General features: G+C 33.5%; 4 protein-coding genes and 1 pseudogene across 4 annotated transcripts in view; 4 read left to right on the top strand and 1 right to left on the bottom strand.

The window, feature by feature from the left end:
• The window catches only part of LOC126887268 (zinc finger protein 85-like), a 46,678-nt gene extending 37,551 nt beyond the window's left edge, over positions 1-9,127 (top strand). The window contains exon 2 of the mRNA XM_050654685.1: positions 7,100-9,127. Within this exon, the coding sequence (XP_050510642.1) occupies positions 7,129-8,148 (1,020 nt within the window). The 5' untranslated portion in view covers positions 7,100-7,128 and the 3' untranslated portion in view covers positions 8,149-9,127. The remainder of the gene's footprint in view (positions 1-7,099) is intronic.
• The window catches only part of LOC126887262 (zinc finger protein 883-like), a 151,072-nt pseudogene that overhangs the window by 64,626 nt on the left and 64,964 nt on the right, over positions 1-21,482 (top strand).
• The window catches only part of LOC126887273 (zinc finger protein 665-like), a 175,796-nt gene that overhangs the window by 11,016 nt on the left and 143,298 nt on the right, over positions 1-21,482 (top strand). The gene's annotated exons all lie outside the window — the stretch shown is intronic.
• LOC126887272 (zinc finger protein 233-like) overlaps positions 1-21,482 on the top strand; it is a 113,020-nt gene that overhangs the window by 10,719 nt on the left and 80,819 nt on the right. The window lies entirely within an intron of this gene.
• The window catches only part of LOC126887260 (uncharacterized), a 31,385-nt gene continuing 19,143 nt past the window's right edge, over positions 9,241-21,482 (bottom strand). Inside the window, exon 2 of the mRNA XM_050654677.1 lies at positions 9,241-9,585. Coding sequence (XP_050510634.1) covers positions 9,463-9,585 — 123 coding nt within the window. The 3' untranslated portion in view covers positions 9,241-9,462. The remainder of the gene's footprint in view (positions 9,586-21,482) is intronic.

Below are 21,482 nucleotides of genomic sequence, written 5' to 3' on the forward strand. Positions count from 1 at the left end.
CAATCGACATGTTCTGGTGCAAAACTTAAATGTGTTATACGTAGTGTGACCAACTCCTATTTAGTCAAATTCGGGACACGGCTGAAAAAATACCTGAAATCCGGAACTTTTCAATGAAAATCGGGCCATTTTTTTAATATAAAACTGTCATAATATCATCATTTTATTTATTAAACATTTTTATGTTGACAATGATATTTTTAATGGGGTTAAGCCACAATAATTGGTTGTATGTAATGATAATGACGATAATTAAAATACAGAAACGAAAAAAAGTTGTTCAGTCAATAACATCAGAATAAAAATGATGAAAACACCTGAACATTCATCTCATGAAGAAGAAGATTTGGGTAGTAACATTGAAGAAAGAATATTAAGTAAAAATATGAAAGTTCAAGCTGGAAATGGACCTTACAAGGGTGGAATTTGTTTAACACCATTTACGGCTGCATGTACCCTGAAAGCACATATAATGCTCATACTGGAGAAAAGCCCTATAAGTGCAAAATTTGACTTAAGCAGTTTACTCAGGCAGGGAGTTTGAAATCACATGTGATGATTCACACTGGAGAAAAACCTTACAAGTGTGAAATTTGTTTTAAGCAGTTTACTGACGCAAGGGCATTGAAAAGACATTTGAGAACACACACTGGAGAAAATCCTTACAAGTGCGAGATTTTCCTTAAGCAGTTTACTCAAGCCAGTAGTTTGAAATCACATGTGATGACTCACACTGGATAAAAGCCCTATAAGTCCGAGATTTGACTTAAGCAGTTTATTCAAGCCGTCATTTAAAATTCCATATGATGACTCACGCTGGAGAAAAACATAGATGTGAAATTTGTTTGAAACAGTTTATTGTACCAAGGATTCTGAAAATACATATGATGACTCACACAGGAGAAAAGCCATACAAATGCGAAATTTGTCTTAAGCAATTTACTCAAGCCGGTCATTTGAAATCACATATGATGACTCACACTGGAGAAAAGCCTTACAATAGTGTGATATTTGTTTGAAGCGCGTTACTCAGGCATTTAGTTTGAAAACACATTTGAGAACACACACTGGAGAAAAGCCTTATAAGTGTCATATTTGTTTGAAACAGTATTCTCATGCCAGTACTTTGAAATCACACATGACGACTCACATTGAAGAAAACCTCACAGATGTGAAATTAGTGTGAAATAGTTGAGAACATACACTGAAGAAAATCCTTGCGAAGTGTAACATTTCTTTTAATTTTACGCAAACAATTCATTTGAAAAGACGCTGGAGATACAATGATAAGGATTATTCTTAAGTTATTTTGTTGTGGTATCTTAATGCACTTTACTATTTTGTTGGGAATAAGCAACAAGTTTACCTTAACCTTTTCAGTGTATTTGTCCATTCAAAGGGATAAACCATTTAGGTGTCACGAAACTAGATTTGAATTTACATAATTTACCTTATTTGTGGCATATTTAGTGTCTAACATTTCCAAATTTTCAATATTTTGGATTTTGGACAATGTCCTTTTCTAGGGACAAAATTACTTAGTATAAAGTTAAAAAAAAAACAAACTGAAATTATTTATTATAAAAACGTATTATTTATTGAAATACAAATAAATACTACTTATTACTATGATTTGGAATGAAAATAATTACCGAAACAATTTCTACCCTTAATTATGCATAAATGTACATTAGAGTTTAAACAATAAATATGAGTTATATATTTGCACATTTCAAGCTTGCATGTCGTATTTTAATTTTTCTCATCGACAAGTGGCATGTGGTCATGGCCATCATACCTCATCTCGTTATATGGAATAGATTCATAACGTGTCCTTTTCGCTGGCACATCATCATTTTGATCGATTGGTCCTCCTTTGGGAGCAGGTCTAAACAAGATGAGATGTTCCGCGACACTCTCTCGGAACCCAAGCAAATCGAAGATGGTCTTGGCACACCCAAAGCTTCGGCTTGTTGTTTATATTCTAACCAAGAGTTAATTAAAGCCATATAAATGCCATGGCATATCATTCGTACTGTCCACTTTTTGGAACGAATGTATGAGCGATATAGTCCTGTCGCCAGGAGGGTTACAACGGCCTTCTTAATTCAGATGGACTTACCTAAGTTTTTTTTATGTATTTTGGCCCGTAGAACACGAATTTTTTGGGTAACAGTTGATCCGGATGTCGATAAGATTGTTATAAACAAAGAAGTTGAGGAATTACATAACGGCGATTTCTCGCAAAACAAAACATTTTTTTGTATTTTTTGGGTCATTCTAACCAAAAAATGTTAATACAAGTTTTTTCGTAGGATGCATAGTTTTCGAGATAAACGCGGTTGAACTTTCAAAAAATCGAAAAATTGCAATTTTTGAACCCGAATAACCTTTGAATAAAAAATAAAATAGCAATTCTGCTTACCGCCTTTAAAAGTTTGAGTCAAATTATATCTGTTTTGAATATTTGCATTGCTAAAAATTTATTTTTTCATTGTTAAAAAAAGCTATAAACACATAGTGTTTCCCGTGCCTAATACACGCGTTTTAATGCATGCTACGTAGAAATAGCCCCGCTTGCACTTTTACCTCTTCTACCTACTCGTTCGATTTTAAATGAGAAATCATTGAAAAAATCACTCAAGCACTAGGTGTTTATAGCTTTTTTTAACAATAAAATAATAAATTTTTAGCAATACAAATAATTAAAACCGATATAATTTGACTTGAACTTTCAAATGCGGTAAGCAGAATTGCTATTTTATTTTTTAATCAAAAGTTATTCGGGTTCAAAAATTGCAATTTTTCGATTTTTTGAAAGTTCAACCGCGTTTATCTCGAAAACTATGCATCCTACGAAAAAATTTGTAGGAACATTTTTTGATTAGAATGGCCCAAAAAATACAAAAAAATGTTTTGTTTTACGAGAAATCGCTGTTATGTGATTCCTCAACTTCTTGGTTTATAACAATCTTATCGGCATGCGGATCAACTGTTACCCAAAAAATTCGTGTTCTACAGGTCAAAATACATAAAAAAAAAGAATGTGTGTGTACTTTGTACGCACGTAAGAAGATATTCTTCTATTATATAGGTAATTTCAACGAAGTAAATATACTTAACAGGTTATTTGTATTTTATTTAAAAATTAAAGTAACTTTCTTATCTACCACTTTCAAAAATTTTTTATTAAAACAACCAAAAATAAAAAAAAAATGAATCGCCCAGGATTCGAACCCGCGTCATTCCAATCTCGGAGCTAACGCCCTACCAACTACACCAGCGAGGTACTTCTAACTGACATGTAAGTTTCGGATATAATTACACAACCCGGCGACAACTAGTGTAAAAATGTTATGTCTATAGAATATTTTATTATTTTACTACAGAGAAACACAAATCCAAAAACACAAGAATTATAATAAATAATAAATTTACTAAAAACACTAATATATTCTTTTAATGACTTATTTGCACGGATACAGATACATAAATACCTATCTTGAAAGATTAGCAAGGAACTACATACTGTCTGTGTGCGCAGGCGCGCTGATTTATGTACAATTTTACCCTCAATCGAATCGCGCCTAAAGAAGAATATCTTCAAAAAACTTCTGAGGTAAGTCCATCCAGAGCCGTGCGGTACATTTTTTCAATATGATGCAAGTCTTCGAAATGCCGCCCCCTAAATATTAGTGAAACTTAATACTAGTATTTACTTTTATTAAATGGAATTACACAAAATGAACGAAAAAAATTTTTATTTTAAAAACAAAACATACTTTAAATTAAATGAAATATGTATTAACATTAAATAACATTATTTATGAAAATTATAATTTTATCCTTTTGATTTTAATTTTGGCAAACTCGTCAATCAGATTGGTGTAGTCTAAAGTAGCAGCTAGTGAGGACCCTATCGAAATAAGTGCTACTTTTTTAGTTTTGTTTGTCTTATGGAGCTTCGTAAAAAGTTTTTAATCATTTTTAATTTTGAAAAACTTCTTTCCCCCCAAGCTACCGAGACAGAGAGTGTTAATAAAATTCTTAGGGCCGGTACTTTCTGCACCTCGCATGACAAAATTCCTCTAACCGGGGTTTAATCGGGACAGATAATACCGGCCCTTAGCGATACGACTATATTTGGGTATAAAGAAATCAGGTTATTTTGGCACAAATTGTTCAAAACCTCTAAAGGTTTCATGGAGTATGGTATCATTAATTTGGGATAAATCATGCAATAATTCTTCTAGAATATCATTTGCCTCTATATCCGATTCTTTTTCTATGAAAAGTATTGAATGAAGATTTTCTAGTATTTTTGTAGTATTTTATCATCCTTCCCTTTTCTTATATTTCCCTCAATTTAAAAATATATAAAAATTAAAAATTTTTATTATGAGTTTCTAAAAGCGAAAATCGATCAATCAAAGAATTACAGGTAATGTCGATTATATAAAGATAATATAGATGAAAAAAATTACTTTAAATTTATCTTCCTCTCTTGAGAGCTGATACACAAATCAAATTGACGCATTTTTCTCTTGCCTCAATATTCATTTCAGCAGGAAATTCGGAACTTATTTATAAGATTTTATGCAATTTCATTATCAGTAATTTTCATTTGGTCATAGCCAAATTGTCAGTAAATTTTGATTTTTTCCGTAGTTTCTGACAACATTTTTACACAATCTGACAAATTTATAGTTACATGTTGCAACATCTTCGAGACTGAATTTATATGAAATAAAATATCATGCTAAAGAACTACACGGCATACAGATTTATAATTTTTAATATTTTTTACTAAGCCTCATGCTTTGACTTTAGTTTCTGAATCATTGTTGACGTCTTCTATTATTTCGAATAAGGCATTCAATATTTCACAAAATTGATATCTTAGGTTTCAATGCATCTATTCGACTTAACCATCTAGTAGTACTCAACGGTTTTAATGTTAGTTGTGAAACATGTTTTTTTCAGAACTTCCCAACGCTTTGTAAAACCAGAAAAACTGTACAATTCTTGTAGAATACAAAAAAGGTTGTTGTTTCTGTAGAAGAAGACGCTGCGTCATTTATGACTAAAGTGGCATACGCAGGGCACGTAAAATGCCCTCTGTTATTTTTCAGATATTCTGTTTTGCACACCCTTTCTTATTCCTTTCATATTAACCCCTTTATCATAGCCTTGTCCTCTGAGCCGTTTTAAATCAAGAACTAATTTTTCCAAATTTGTCAAAATAAGTTCTGTTAAACCTTCACCAGTTAAATATTTTCGGTTGATACTTGGTCCTATATATATTTTTAATTCAAAAATGAATAACCATTTTCATTTTCGTTGCAAAACGAAAATGCAGCAGCGCCATACACCAATATTTTTAATTATTGAATGGCTCAATTTGTAATTTGATTTTACTGATTATGCCGCCCCCTTGTGATGCCGCCTGATGCGGCTGCCTCACCGCATCATAGCACCGCACGGCCCTGAGTCCATCTGAATACAGGAGGCCGTTGTACCCCCCCTGGCGACAGGACTAATATATGCTAAGCAAAAAATCTAATTTATCTACTCTGCCCATGTTTTTATTATATAATCTTATGGATTCGGGTCTTGAGACTTGTATATGAGTTTTCGTAGCTTTGTTCCATCTGGTACATTGATCCTCTTGTCCAATTCCGACGAAATTTGAGGCCGTAATAACAGCCTTATTGTCATACCATTTGGTAAATATAATACCATCCCTACTAAAGGAGATAGCAGAATATCCTCGGCCTAGCCTATCTTTTTTAGATCCTTATCACTCACAACGCTGGATGGAAAAGACAGTTTACTCTAATTGTTCCGATGGCAAATATTGATTTCGATGACAGGAATTGAAAAAGATTGTATGAACTGAAATAATAGCATGAATGAAACAAAATTAATAGCAATGATTATTTATACATAGTTAAATTATTTGATTACGACGTGCATGTTACTAATAGGTAAAAAGATTATCGTAACAAAGCACATGGGTAGAGATTTGGAGGTTAGATACGAAAAAATGATTATAAAAACTAGTAATGTAGAAATATCAATGAATATATTCGGGCCTTTGTTTCCACTCTAGGTGTTTGTTTTTCCAAATTGTGTCGTTTGGGTATTTGGCCGTTCTACAGACTTTAATTATTTGGCCTTTTACCTGTGATATTATCGACTGGACTAATATTCTTTTTACTAACGAGTCAAGATCCTTTTTGGATCCGACAAACACTTTGCACGGTCGGATCCACAAAGTGCAAATCTTGACCTCATCAATAAAAAGAATATTAGCCCAGTCGTTAATATCCCAATCAACATGTTCTGGTGCAAAACTTAAACGTGTTATATGGTGTGCAAGCACTCGTTAACAGTAGAGAAGTAGCAGCCATCCTGGCTCTGATTCCAAATTTCCTTAATCTGTTTACAACCAAATTGGCACTTTACGAACAGAACATTACGAGCCACGGGCTATGGAAAGCTCATTTTGCAGTTGTCTAGCTGTAATATGATGTGTACGCGAAGTCTTCAGATGTAAATAGCGTTCATATGCTGGCATCGTGACCTGGGAAGTCCTGTAACTGGTCTTCTTGTCTATCCTCCACCTTCTCTATACCTTCTTAAAGCACTTAAAACACTGGATTGGTGGATTCCCATAGATATCGCTGCGACCGTCCATCTCAAATTGAAGCTACAATTTGGACTGCTTGTTCTGACGTTATATTACTCATTTTTTGTAAAAGACCGCACTTCTTCATTGAAAACTCAAGCAGACATAGTGCACAGATCAAATTATCGAACACAACTGTCCAAAATACATATTCTTCTTTAACAACGATTTGTTTGTTTTTTTTTTCGGCAAAAGCACGCTTCAACTTGAAATGTTATGGGTTTGTAGACACGTAAAGGAGACGATAGATATCCGAGTGCATGTCATTGTTATAACACTCTGTTAAAAATTAAAAAAAAAATTAAGATTTTTTTCTGTTTCAAAAATTATGCGATACATTTTGTGATTAGTGTAGTGTCTGCATAAATTTGTCTATACCAAAATGTGTACATTTGGTTTATATTTTAGGTTGTTCAAGCAGTAAGAACAGAATAAAAATGATGAAAACACCTGAACATTCATCACATGAAGAAGAAGATTTGGGTAGATACTTTGAAGAAAGAACATTAAGTAAAAATATGAAGGTTCAAGCTGGAAATGGACTTTACAAATGTGCAATTTGTTTAAAACAATTTACTTCAGCAAGTACTCTGAAATCACATATGATGACTCACACTGGAGAAATGCCTTATAAGTGTGATACTTGTTTGAAACAGTTTACTGCACAAAATACTCTGAAATCACATATGGTGACTCACACTGGACATAACAAGTGTGAAATTTGTTTTAAGCAGTTTGCTCAAGCCGGTAATTTGAAATCACATGTGATGACTCACACTGGAGGAAAGACTTACAAGTGCGAGATTTGTCTTAAGCAGTTTGCTCATGCCACTAGCTTGAAATCACACGTGATGACTCACACTGGAGAAAAGCCTTATAAGTGTGATATTTGTTTTAAGCAGTTTACTCAAGCAGGTTCTTTGAAATCACACATGATGACTCACACTGGAGAAAAACCTTACAAGTGTGATATTTGTCGTAAGCAGTTTACTCATGCCAGTAATTTGAAGTCACACATGATGACTCACACTGGAGAAAACCCTTACAAGTGCAAGATTTGTCTTAAGCAGTTTACTCATGCCAGTAGTTTGAAATCACACATGGTGACTCACACTGGAGAAAAGCCTTATAAGTGTGATATTTGTTTTAAGCAGTTTACTCAAGCCGGTCATTTGAAACCGCATAGGATGATTCACACTGGAGAAAAGTCTTACAAGTGTGATATTTGTTTTAAGCAGTTTACTCAAGCCAGTAATTTGAAATCACACATGATGACTCACACTGGTGAAAAACCTTACAAGTGCGATATTTGTCTTAAGCAGTTTACTCATGCCAATAGTTTGAAATCACACATGATGAGTCACACTGGAGAAAAGTCTTATAAGTGTGACATTTGTTTTAAGCAGTTTACTCAAGCCGATCCTTTGAAGTCACACATGATGACTCACACTGGATAAATCCCTTACAAGTGCAAGACAACAATCCCTTGTCTTAAGCCATTTACTCAAGCCAGGCATTTTAAATCACATATCATGACTCACACTGGAATAAATCTTCACAGATGTGAAATTTGTTCGAAGCAGTTTACTGCGGTAAGTACTTTGCAAAGACACTTGAGAATACACACTGGAGAAAAGCCTTACAAGTGCGAAATCTGTTTTAAGCAGCTTACTCGATCCGACCATTTGAAATCACACATGATGACCCACACTGGAAAAAGCCTCACAGATGTGAAATTTGTGTGAACAGTTATATCGTCGGTATACTGCGAAAACCAGGTAAATGTGGAAATACCGAAATCGAGAAAAAACGTTTTTAAAGTTTATTGCTTTATTTTGAATTAGGCGGACCAGTTGTGTTTGATATTCGATATGCTAATGAAAGATGCATATATCAGAAATAACATTCTATCATTAGTTTGAAAAAGTGAAGAGACCTAGCTGATTAACCCTAAATTTAAGATCAAGGTGCGATCACTTACCTAGTTTTACCTGTAAATCAAAATAAATCACACTGTATTAAAGACACTTATCAGCTTTTTACTGAATATGGTAGATATACAGCAGTAGAAATATATTGTTTTCCGGCAAATATATATGTGCGTTAATTGGTTTTACATGCAACAGAACTTTGATTTTATGGAAGTTAGTAGCGATATATTGTTTTATTTGAAAATGAAAAGTTGGTTAGGTGTAACTTATTTGTTTATTATATAAATTATCTGCTGAATGGTAAATTGTATCATTTATTGAGTTTTACCTGTATGTAGAACGTAAAAAGCTGAGAATTTTGGTATACTTAACTCAATATTTTAAAATTTGTCATTTACCTGGTTTTCGCAGTATACCGACGATATGCAAGGAATTTGAGAACATATGTCACAATAAACTACCCCAGATTACCGAAATACCATTGAAAAATAATATTTCAAATCAACCATGATAGTTATCGTTCACCCTAACCTAGCTCAGATTCCCAAGTTGTGTGTTCGTCTTGTCCTAATCAAAAATATGAGCAATGAACATCTGAATTGGAAGCAAACAAAACAATATTTAACTAATCATGTTTATTCCTCAATAAAGATATAAATATAATAAAATATAATTTACATTCAATAACATAATATATATTCAGATTCTTGCCAAAAACTAACAATTCTTGGATTATACTTATGGCTTTTGGTATTGGTTCGATTGTAACTCCTTGATGTCGAATGGTACTGCTGTTTCTGAAAGTCGCTCTGAGATTCTAAATGTTGCATTCCACCCGGCCTATGGATGTTGGTTGGTCGTTGCAGTATAGATGGTCATTATATGGTCCTCTTGGTTGTATCGTCGGCGACGGAGGATGCTTGAGGCTCCCGAAGGGAGAAAAGTGATTTTTATTCCCAAAAACTAGAAGACAAACCATATATGTATTAGTGACATCAAGAAGTATCCTTTCCTTGAAAAATAAGCGTAAAAGTAGCAAATGGCAAAGGAATAAAACAAAATTAATAGCAATGATTACTAGTTAAATTATTTGATTACCACGTGCATGCTACTAGGTAAAAAGATTATCGTAACAAAGCACATGGGTAATGTGTAGAGATTTGGAGGTTAGATACGAAAAAATGATTATAAAACTATTAATGTAGAAATATAAATGAATATATTCGGGCCTTTGTTTCCACTCTTAGTTGTTTGTTTTTCCAAATTATGTCGTTTATATTATATTATCAAATCAACCCCAACTCAAGAATATCCGTCACAAAAAAATTATAGCATGTGATCTGTCTTTAAAAAGACAACCAAATGCAACGACAGTAAAATTCTCGCGTTAGAGACTTCATAGTAAATCACAAGGGAAAACCAGGAAAAAAACTTTGTGATACTATCCCGACATCGTAAGTATTTGGTCTTACATTTAATTTACTCTCAAAAAATAATACCAAATTCTGACTTGTAACATGTTTAAATTATAAATAATATTCATAATACTAGATATATAAGTAATACTAAAATATAAAATATGTACTAGCTCGATATTATTGACTTACTAATCTTGATATTTTCTTTCTATTGACTTCCTCTTTCAGTATGGGTAACCACATCCTACTGCATTCTACCGAGGAATTTGCGACACAATTGGTTTTATTTAGCATAATTAGAGCCGCTTCTTTTTATTTTTCTCTTTTTACTATCTGATTCTTTCAGGACTATACTTGAATCTCTCCACTGAACTCTATGTTCATTATCCCATGCGTGTTGACATATTTGAGATCTATCAAATTCTCTATTTTTAATATAAGACTGATGTTCACTTATTCTAACGTCTAATGGTCTTGATGTCTCACCTAAATAAAATTGTTCGCATTCACAAGGTATTTTATAAATGCAATTCTTTGTTCTTTCTTGATCATTGTTAGGTTTAGTTTTAGATAGAATAGATCTCAATGTGTTTGTTGTTTTGAATGTTGTTGAAATGTTGAATTTATTTCCTATTGTTTTAAGTTTCTCGAATAGTCCTTTTATATATGGTATTGATATTTTCCTCGTATTATTTCTTGTGAATGTTGTAGGATCCCGTTCTAAGTTGTTCTGTTCCATTCAACGGAATGGACAATTGAATTGACAACGGCACCCGATTTGGTCGTCGAAATGTTAATAAAATTATTTTTCCACCTACCTCTACCGAAAGTATACTTTTCCGGACCTGATTGTAGGGAGAAAAATATTTTTCCTCCCTAGGGAGGAAAAGTAAAAGTGACGTCATGGTAATTCATTCATGAAATATAACTCATTGACGCCCTGTACAATATCTATTTTCTATTACGTAAGTTTCCATACATTTTAACGTTTATTTATAAATCACCCTGTATTTTGCAGAATGGTAAAAAACAGTAAATTGTTATTTTGATTTAACAATGTTTACATAAATAATTTGACTTATATTTGACAGTTGACAGTTATATTGTACCTACTTGTTAGTTTTAGTTCTAATAAATTTTGTTGGTTACATAAATAAATTAAGTAAAAATGAAAAATTACTTGTTATTTGAGGAAGGTGGAAAAACCATATGTATAACATGGGAGTAAAGTGCCTTTTCCTCCCTTGAATGATTACTGCCCTCCGCTACGCGTCGGGCAGTAAACTTCATTCTCGGCAGGAAAAGTAGCACTTTCCTCCCTCGTTATACAAATTATACAAATGTTTTCATTTTAATTGTGGCTTATTTCCCATATAAATAATTAATCATAAAAATGCCACAAGGAAATAGCTTCAAAACAACAATAAAAAGAATATCAGCCCACTCGTTAATATCCCAATCAACATGTTCTGGTGCAAAACTTAAACATGTTATACGGTGTGCACTCGTTAACAGCAGAGAAGTAGCAACCATTCTGGCTCTGATTCCAAATTCCCTTAATCTGTTTATAACCAAATTGGCACTTTACGAAACGAACCTTACGAGCCACGGGCTATGGAAACCTCATTTTGCAGTTGTTAAGCTGTAATATGTTGAGTACGCAAAGTCTTCAGATGTAAATAGCGTTCATCTGCTGGGTTCGTAAATCTGGGAAGTTTTGGAACTGGTCTTCTTGTGTATCCTCCACTTTCTCTATTTATACCTTCTTAAAGCACTTAAAATACTGGATTGGTGGATTCCCATAGATATCGCTGCGACCGTCCATCTCAAATTAAAGCTACAATTTGGACTGCTTGTTCTGACGTTATATTACTCATTTTTTGTAAAAGACCACACTCCCTCATTGAAAAGTCGAGCAGACATAGTACACAGATCAAATTCTCGAACACAACTGTCCAAAATACATATTCTTCTTTAACAACGTTTTGTTTTTTTTCGGCAAAAGCACGCTTCAACTTGAAATATTATGGGTTTGTAGACACCTAAAGAAGACGATAGAGATCCGAGTACATGTACAAACAACACTCTGCTATAAATTAAAAAAAAATAAAGATTTTTTTCTGTTCCAAAAATTATGCGATACTTTTTGTGATTAGTGTAGTTTCTGCATACATTTGTCTGTATACCAAAATGTGTACATTTGGTTTATATTTTAGGTTGTTCAGGCAATAAGAACAGAATAAAAATGATGAAAACACCTGAAGATTCATCTCATGAAGAAGAAAATTTGGGTAGTAACATTCAAGAAAGAACATTAAATAAAAACATGAAAGTTCAAACTGGAAGTGGACCTTACAAGTGTGCAATTTGTTTAAAACAATTTACTGCAGCATGTACCCTGAAATCACATATGATGACTCACACTGGAGAAAAGCCTTACCAGTGCGAAATTTGTCTTAAGCAGTTTACTCAAGCCAGTAGTTTAAAAGCACATTTTTTGAGAATACACAGTGAAGACACGCCTTACAAATGTGATATTTGTGTGAAACAGTTTACTGCACCAAGTGCTCTGAAATTACATATGATGACTCACACCGGAGAAAAACCTCATAAATGTGAAATTTGTTTGAAACAGTTTATTGTAGCTAGGGATCTGAAATCACATATGGTGACTCACACAGGAGAAAAACCTTACAAGTGTGATATTTGTTTGAAGCAGTTTACTGATGCAAGTAATTTGAGAAGACATGTGATAACACACACTGGAGTAAAGCCTTACAAATGTGAAATTTGTTTGAAACAATTTGTTCAGGCAACTAATTTGAATATACATTTGACAACACACACTGGAGAAAAGCCTTACAAGTGTCATATTTGTTTGAAAGAGGTTAGTAAAGCCAGTAGTTTGAAATCACATATGATGACTCACTCTGGAGAAAAGCCTTATAGGTGTGATATTTGTTTGAAGCACTTTACTCAGGCAAATAATTTGAAAGCACATTTGAGAATACACACTGGAGAAAAGCCTTACAGGTGCGAAATCTATTTTAAGCAGCTTACTCGAACCGACCATTTGAAATCACACATGATGACTCACACTGGAAAAAGCCTCACAGATGTGAAATTTGTGTGAAACAAGGGAAAAATGCAGTTTTTGTTTTTTTTTATTCAGAGTTGGACCACCATCTCCATATAGCTATTTCTGCCTCTCAGACGTCATCGGTGGAGCTTTGCAGTCACAACTCTAAATCAAATATTACAGCCTGCCTTATTTAAGGGAAACTACCGCGAATGCGATAATTCCACCTTTTCCACCAGGAAAACGAAAAGTCTCAGACACAAAGTTTACTGTAATAAAACAAAATAATTGAAATAAAATAATAAACAATATTTTAAATCTAAGACTCTTCGCCAAAAGAAACTGCTTTCTGGTTGCATCCTGAATCTCCGGCTTTAACAATTTATAAGCACCGAGATGACGAATGTAGAAGAAAGCAGAAAGGACAACTGTAACGTATCTACTCTCTTTTCGTCTAGGAAAAGAGACGAAAGACAGTTTTAAGTACTCAAAAATCTGAGTAAAGATGAATAAGGGAGAAAGGCAGTTTTTGTTTTTATTTGATTCAGAGTTGGACCACCATCTCCAGATAGCTATTTCTGCCTCTCAGGCGTCATCGGTGAAGCTATGCAGTCACAACTCTAAACCAATGTTCCATCCTTGTTCCTATTTACTCAGATTTTTGAATAGTTGAAACTGTCTTTCGGCTCTTTTCCTAGACGAAAAGAGAGTAGATACGTGACCGTTGTCCTTTCTGCTTTCTTCTACATTTGTCGTCTCCGTGGTTATAAATTGTTAAAGCCGGAGATTCAGGATGCAACCAGAAAGCAGTTTCTTTTGACAAAGAGTCTTAGATTTAAAATATCGTTTATTATTTTATTTCAACGATAAACGATTGTTATAGATGTTATAGACAAACGAATAAGAATAATCTTTATAGCATAGTTTCTATGCTTTCTTTTGATGTAAGCAACCTATTTACTTCAGTGCCCAAAATCGAAACTTTAAGTCTGGTAAAATCACTCTTAGTCAACAGGTCTTTTCAGCCCAATGTCATTTCACCGATACTAGATATCCTTGAATTATGTCTATCTCAAGATTTCTTTTAATTCAACAACAAATTCTATAAACAACCAGATGGTTTAGCAATGGGCAGTTGCTTATCCCCATTCCTAGCTGATGTCTTTATGGATCATTTAGAGTCCAATCACATTATGAAAAATCCAGAAATTTTACATTGGTTTCGTTACGTAGATGACTGTTTGGTCTTCATCGCTGGACATCATGACTCAGCTCAACAACTACTTCTTAAAATTAACTTAATTCACCCTAATATCAAATTTACCATGGAACTAGAATCTTCTCAGGCCATTAATTTCCTTGATTTATCTATTACCAGACTTAACAACCAATTCAACTTTGGTATCTTTCGTAAACCCACCCAAACTGACCATGTAATTCATTTTTCTTCTAATCATCCTCTATCACACAAACTAGCAGCTTTCAGAAGCTTCATACACAGACTTTTCTCTATACCTATGTCAACAGATTCTTTCAACAAAGAACTCAACATTATAAAACAAATAGCTGTCAACAATGGTTACGATCCCTCTATAATAGATAAACTCATCCGTAAAAGAGAATCTAAATTGCTTCAAAATTCTGCTTTCCATCAGTCATCTTCCTCTTCTGCTATTTACAGGTCACTACCATATCATAACCCACATCTATCTGAAAAGATTAAACGTATTGTATCTAACTCTTCTGAGAATATACATATTTCTTTCAAAGTTGGAAATACCCTTGGCCACTTTTTGACAAATACTAAGGATACAATACACTATATGAATCGTAGTGGTGTTTATAGACTGACTTGTTCTGATTGTGATACCTCTTACATCGGCAGGACTTACAGATCACTCTCAACCAGATCTGCTGAACATTCTAAAAGAGACACTACATCAGCCTTTTCCCATCATTTGAAAGTTAATAATCATCATCTTGACATCCCTGATGGTGTTAAATTAATTCATAACATCCAAGACAGAAACAATCTACGCCTGGATTTGTACGAGGACCTCGAAATTTCCAGAGACATGAGGACCAGCCCCAATTGCGTTAATCGTCAAACAACTTTAAATCGTCCTTTCACTCCTATCCATCGACAACTATTCCCTTAATCCAACCCTATTTTTCTATCATTATTCCTCTCACCCCCCTTCCCCTATACTCCTATTCTCCATTTCCCCCTCCCCCTCTTTTTCCACTACCCCACTAGTTTAACAGTCTTCTCTTTCCATACTAATCACCCATTAACACATATCTCAACTTGCATTTCTTTTCATCTTCATGGCTGCCTCCCCCACTATCCCATCCCTAACACAGTTTTGATTCTTCTATTTTCCTATCCTTCATATTTTCCTCCACTCCTAGTCATTTCTGGTTTGACCTTGTGTCTCTGTCTCTTTTTCAGGTCCTCTATATCTCATCTCACCATTTCTTTCATAATTTATTTAAATGCCTCTTATTATTATTAATCCTTAAATCGGTCTGGTTTATTGTCTCTTTGGAATGTTCTTCACACTCACTTATCCTGTTGCCTGTTATGTTACTTACTCATTTTCTCTCATCTCCGCTTACAATAATAAAAAACACCATACATCCAATCACTCTGGTCTGTCATATATATCACTTTCCTTCTTTCACTGTCACTTCTTTCTTTTTAGATTCTTAGCCTTTACTTAACAATAGGATACTGCACACCTATATCCATTACGACCCATTCAGTCAAACTTCTTTCAGATTATAACATTTAAGTTTTATTGCATTCACTATTCTTCTTTTTTCATCTATCTTTTCATTTCCATTCATATCAGGCAACTTCCAATATCCATTTATCCCAATTTAAAATAAAAAAAAAAAATTTTCACATTTTTCATTTGGTTGATATCAGTTACAATCACATACGTTCATAAAGTTTGTGCACTTAAATATATTTCATTTAGTTCAGTCTGTTCACTCCACTATCACCAATAGAAATCAATCTCATACTTTTCTATTTCATATACTCATTCAATTTAGATTCTTCTTTACATACTGACACCAACCCACAATTTGACCTATATTGGTAGCTCTCATTCTAATTATTTTATTCACTATTCTACGTTGGTAGACTATCAAGATACATTACTTCCAATTCATTCAGTTCTTTCAAAACTACATAAAGATGAATTAGACTTTAGGCCACATAGTTTAATTTTATTATATTATTACATACTCTCATTCATTTCACAATACTATATACAATCATTTCCTTCACACATACATCTACCTAACTAACAGAAATCTTTAGTTATTTAATTTTGTTAACAACTATTTTCCAACTTTTAACAGACATAATTATTCATTACAATAGTACAATAATAAATTTAACACAATAAATAGCCACCTTTTGTATATATACTGTTTTCTCGCAATATTCTACCGTTTACCTTCAACCTGTTGTCTGCTTGCCTTGTTAGGCAACCAACATTTCATCACATAAAAACACTCTTAAATTCTGGTTTTTTCGGCTTGTTTAACTTTGTTTTTCCACGCAAGTCTAATTATCTTATTATGTAGTGTATTTCCTTGTTTCAACAAACTCAACTTTCATCTCGTCATTTCACATCCGATGACGTCACAACTTAAACCACGTAATATATCTGCATTAAATTTAATGAATCTATAAGTTATTCTGGAATAGAGAGTTGCTAATTTAAACTTTACAGTAGATTTTATTATTCAAATAATTTAAATTATTTTTGCAGACAAACCTTCGCATTTTATTAAAAAATCCAAAATCAAATGAAACTTTAACCAAAAATTGGCTTTATCTTGTCATGTCATGTCACCCTTGTCAAATTGTATATCCACTTCATAATTTCTCAGTTGGTCTGTGCCCATTGAATTGGCAAGTACCTAGTATCTTCGAGCAGGGAACCATGGCACCCTTTTAGCATGTGTTCCACTTTATCCATTAACATCGACTTGTAGTCATAACATTTTAACATATTACATTATGTAAACCATATATGATGATGTTAACACTATTTACGGTGTGCTAGTTTCAAAATACTCGGCAGGATGTAAGTATTCCCACATTTTTCATTTTAACAGTCACAATTTTAACCTTTTGCTTTAATCTAACGTGGAAATACTTCATTCTAGGCACTGAAGATGTTCTGTTTAGAACGAAAACGTTCTGCTATCGATGACATTTTATAGTTTTTAAATAAACGATTTTATACCAGAATACATCTCGAAGTTTTTACTTCTGTATTGGTTTTTTAAACTATGGTATACAGCCAACTATTGGGATTTTCCCATTGAAATAGCTTATAAGTATGAAATTTGTTTTTAACAATTTGCTGTTTATCGCATACTAAATATAAAATTTCATTAAAGTTATTAAATGAAAATGTTTGCTTTTTTTCTCTCCTTACATATGTTTTCCTTCGCCTCAATCAAAAAATGTTTTTAAGGAAAGATGCACAGATTTATGTTACGAAAATTTTGGTACCAAATATTGATTATTTTCAAAAACAGATGCTCGTATTTAAATAACCACAAACTGGAAGTCTCTTTTAATGATTTAGTTTGTTTATAACATTTATTTCATCTACACTTTTGTTACTTTTTATTCTTGTTTTAAATTGAGTCGCTCAGATCAACAGTGGCCTAACCCCAAAAACGAAGTTTTGAGATAAATACAATCTTTGCATTCACATTTACATTATGCTTATGGGATGGAGCTACAAATTATGTAGCACTATTTATCCAAATATAGAGGTAGGTTGTGTAGACCCTTGTTAATCCGAAGATTTAATATTGCTGCTTTTATTGATATATTTATCAAAAAATGCTTAATTTTTGGCTTAGGCCACTGTTGCTCTGAGCCTCAATTATATTGATAGTTTCTGCATACTAAAATGTGTACATTTGGTTTATATTTTAGGTTGTTCAGGCAATAACACCAGAATAAAAATGATGAAAACACCTGAACATTCATCTCATGAAGAAGAATATTTGGGTAGATACATTGAAGAAAAAACATTAAGTAAAAATATTAAAGTTCAAACTGGAAATGGACCATACACATGTGCAATTTGTTTAACACCATTTACTGCAGCATGTACTCTAAAATCACATATGATGACTCACACTGGAGAAAAGCCTTACAAGTGCGATATTTGTTTGAAGCAGTTTACTGATGCAAGTAATTTGAGAAGACATATGATAACACACACTGGAGTAAAGCCTTACAAGTGCGAGATTTGTTTGAAGCAGTTTACTCAGGCTGGTCATTTGAAATCGCATATGGTGACTCACACTGGAGAAAAGCCTTATAAGTGCAAAATTTGTTTTAAGCAGTTTACTCAGGCTGGTCGTTTGAAATCACACATGATGACTCACACTGGAGAGAAGTCTTACAAATGTGAAATTTGTCTCAAACAGTTTAGTGAAACAGGTCATTTGAAATCACACATGATGACTCACACTGGAGAAAAGCCTTTCAAGTGTAAAATTTGTTTTAAGCAGTTCACTCAAGTCGGTTCTTTGAAATCACACATGATGACCCACACTGGAGAAAAGGCATATAAGTGTGACATTTGTCTCAAACAGTTTACTCAAACCGGTCATTTGAAATCACATATGATGACTCACACTCGAGAAAAGCCTTACAAGTGCGAGATTTGTCTTAAGCAGTTGACTCACGCCAGTAGTTTGAAATCACATATGATGACTCACACTGGAGAAAAGCCTTATAAGTGTGATACTTGTTTGAAACAGTTTACTGCACGAAGTGCTCTGAAATCACATATAATGACTCACACTGGAGAAAAGCCTTATAAGTGCAAAATTTGTTTTAAGCAGTTTACTCAGGCTGGTCATTTGAAATCACACATGATGACTCACACTGGAGAGAAGTCTTACAAATGTGAAATTTGTTTTAAGCAGTTTGCTCAAGCCGTTCATTTGAAATCACATATGATGACTCACACTGGAGAAAAGCCTTACAAGTGCGAGATTTGTCTTAAGCAGTTTACTCACGCCAGTAGTTTGAAATCACATATGACGACTCACACTGGAGAAAAGCCTTATAAGTGTGATACTTGTTTGAAACAGTTTACTGCACAAAGTGCTCTGAAATCACATATGGTGACTCACACTGGAGAAAAGCCTTATAAGTGCAAAAATTTGTTTTAAGCAGTTTACTCAGGCTGGTCATTTGAAATCACACATGATGACTCACAGTGGAGAGAAGTCTTACAAGTGTAAAATTTGTTTTAAGCAGTTCACTCAAGTCGGTCCTTTGAAATCACACATGATGACCCATACTGGAGAAAAGGCCTATAAGTGTGACATTTGTCCCAAACAGTTTACTCAAACCGGTCATTTGAAATTACATATGATGACTCACACTGGAGAAAAGCCTTATAAGTGTGATATTTGTTTGAAACACTTTACTCAGACAATTAATTTGAAAACACATTTGAGAACACACACTGGAGAAAAGGCCTATAAGTGTGACATTTGTCTCAAACAGTTTAGTCAAACAGGTCATTTGAAATCACACATGATGACTCACACTGGAGAAAAGCCTTTCAAGTGTAAAATTTGTTTTAAGCAGTTCACTCAAGTCGGTTCTTTGAAATCACACATGATGACCCACACTGGAGAAAAGGCATATAAGTGTGACATTTGTCTCAAACAGTTTACTCAAACCGGTCATTTGAAATCACATATGATGACTCACACTCGAGAAAAGCCTTACAAGTGCGAGATTTGTTTTAAGCAGTTTACTCATGCCCAAAGTTTGAAATCACACATTATGAATCACACTGGATAAAAGCCTTACAAGTGTAAAATTTGTTTTAAGCAGTTTACCCAAGTCGGTCCTTTGAAATCACACATGATGACCTACACTGGAGAAAAGGCCTATAAGTGTGACATTTGTACTCAAACCGGTCATTTGAAATCACACATGATGACTCATACTGGGAAATGCCTTACAAGTGTCATATTTGTTTGAAACAGGTTACTCATGCCACTAGTTTGAAATCACACATGATGACTCACTTTGGAGAAAACCTCACAGATGTGAAATTAGTGTAATACAGTTTATTGATGCAAGGAATTTGAAATCCCATATGAGATATCACACTGAAGAAGAGCTTTACATGTGATATTTCTTTTAATCAATTTACGCAGGTAATGCATTTGAAAAGACACACAGGATATCAGCTTTTTATAAGTATTGTTTCGAAGTTATTTCCTTGCGGCATCTTAAGAGGGTAGGCGCAACATTTCGGGTTAATGCTTTTTAAATACATTCAGGTTTTTCGAATCCTGAAAAAACTAATAAATATTTTTGAAAAATGTAATGTAGAATGAAAGATTACATTATTGCCGACGGCCGAAAGTCACTTACGACAGAAACGCATTAGAGAGTCGCAGAAGTGACTCGACTCATCGCGGACTACTCTAGCTCAGATTCTTTACGTTGTTTTTAATCTTCATGAACGAATTTGGAAGTCCCGGAAATACAAGGAAAAGTTATTTACCAGCAATTTTATTGCTGAAATCGAATCTTATGATTGTATATAATAATAATATATGTATGCAAAGTCCGCAGATAGTGTGCTACTTTTTTATAAACAAAATGGAGCCCGAAAATCGAGTTTTTCTCAATTTTTGCTCTATAACTAGAAAGCTTTTAACTTTACACCAAAAACGCCCAAATAAAAATTCACCGTAATTAAATTCTGCATAGAGACGTGTTTTTCCCGATTTACTTCGACGAAAATTTTCCCCGGAAAATGCGGGTTTTTCCAACAACATCTTTAAATTTCAACTAAAATTTTAGATAAGTAATTGTTTATCAATAATTAAATAACTTGGTAATATAAAAGCTCTTTTCGTATAGATAATAATTCCAGAAGCCGATGAAAATTGAATGAACAGTTTAGCAACAATTGAATTACTAATTAAAAATTTACGGTCGCTATAATAACCACAATAATTATGATACATAAGAATAACTATGATTTTTGTATAAAAAGATACTCTATCTATCTAACGTACTTTATAGAATTGAAATTGGACTATCTAAGCGGCCTCAGGAATATTTTAAAATTATAAACAATTTCTTGGCTTATAAAATATAAACAATTAGAATATCTCGGGAAATATTCAATTAAATTAAATCATGAAAACGGTACTGAAAAAAAGCGGCAGGGCGCTTCTTTTAAAAGAAAAAACGTTTAATTGTGATGAGTGGTTCCTGAGATACAACCGGTCAAATAGGTCTGGATCCCGCGTATGAAAAAGAAAGTTGATTA

Source organism: Diabrotica virgifera, chromosome 6 (genome assembly GCF_917563875.1).
Source record: "Diabrotica virgifera virgifera chromosome 6, PGI_DIABVI_V3a".
Lineage (NCBI taxonomy): Eukaryota > Metazoa > Arthropoda > Insecta > Coleoptera > Chrysomelidae > Diabrotica > Diabrotica virgifera.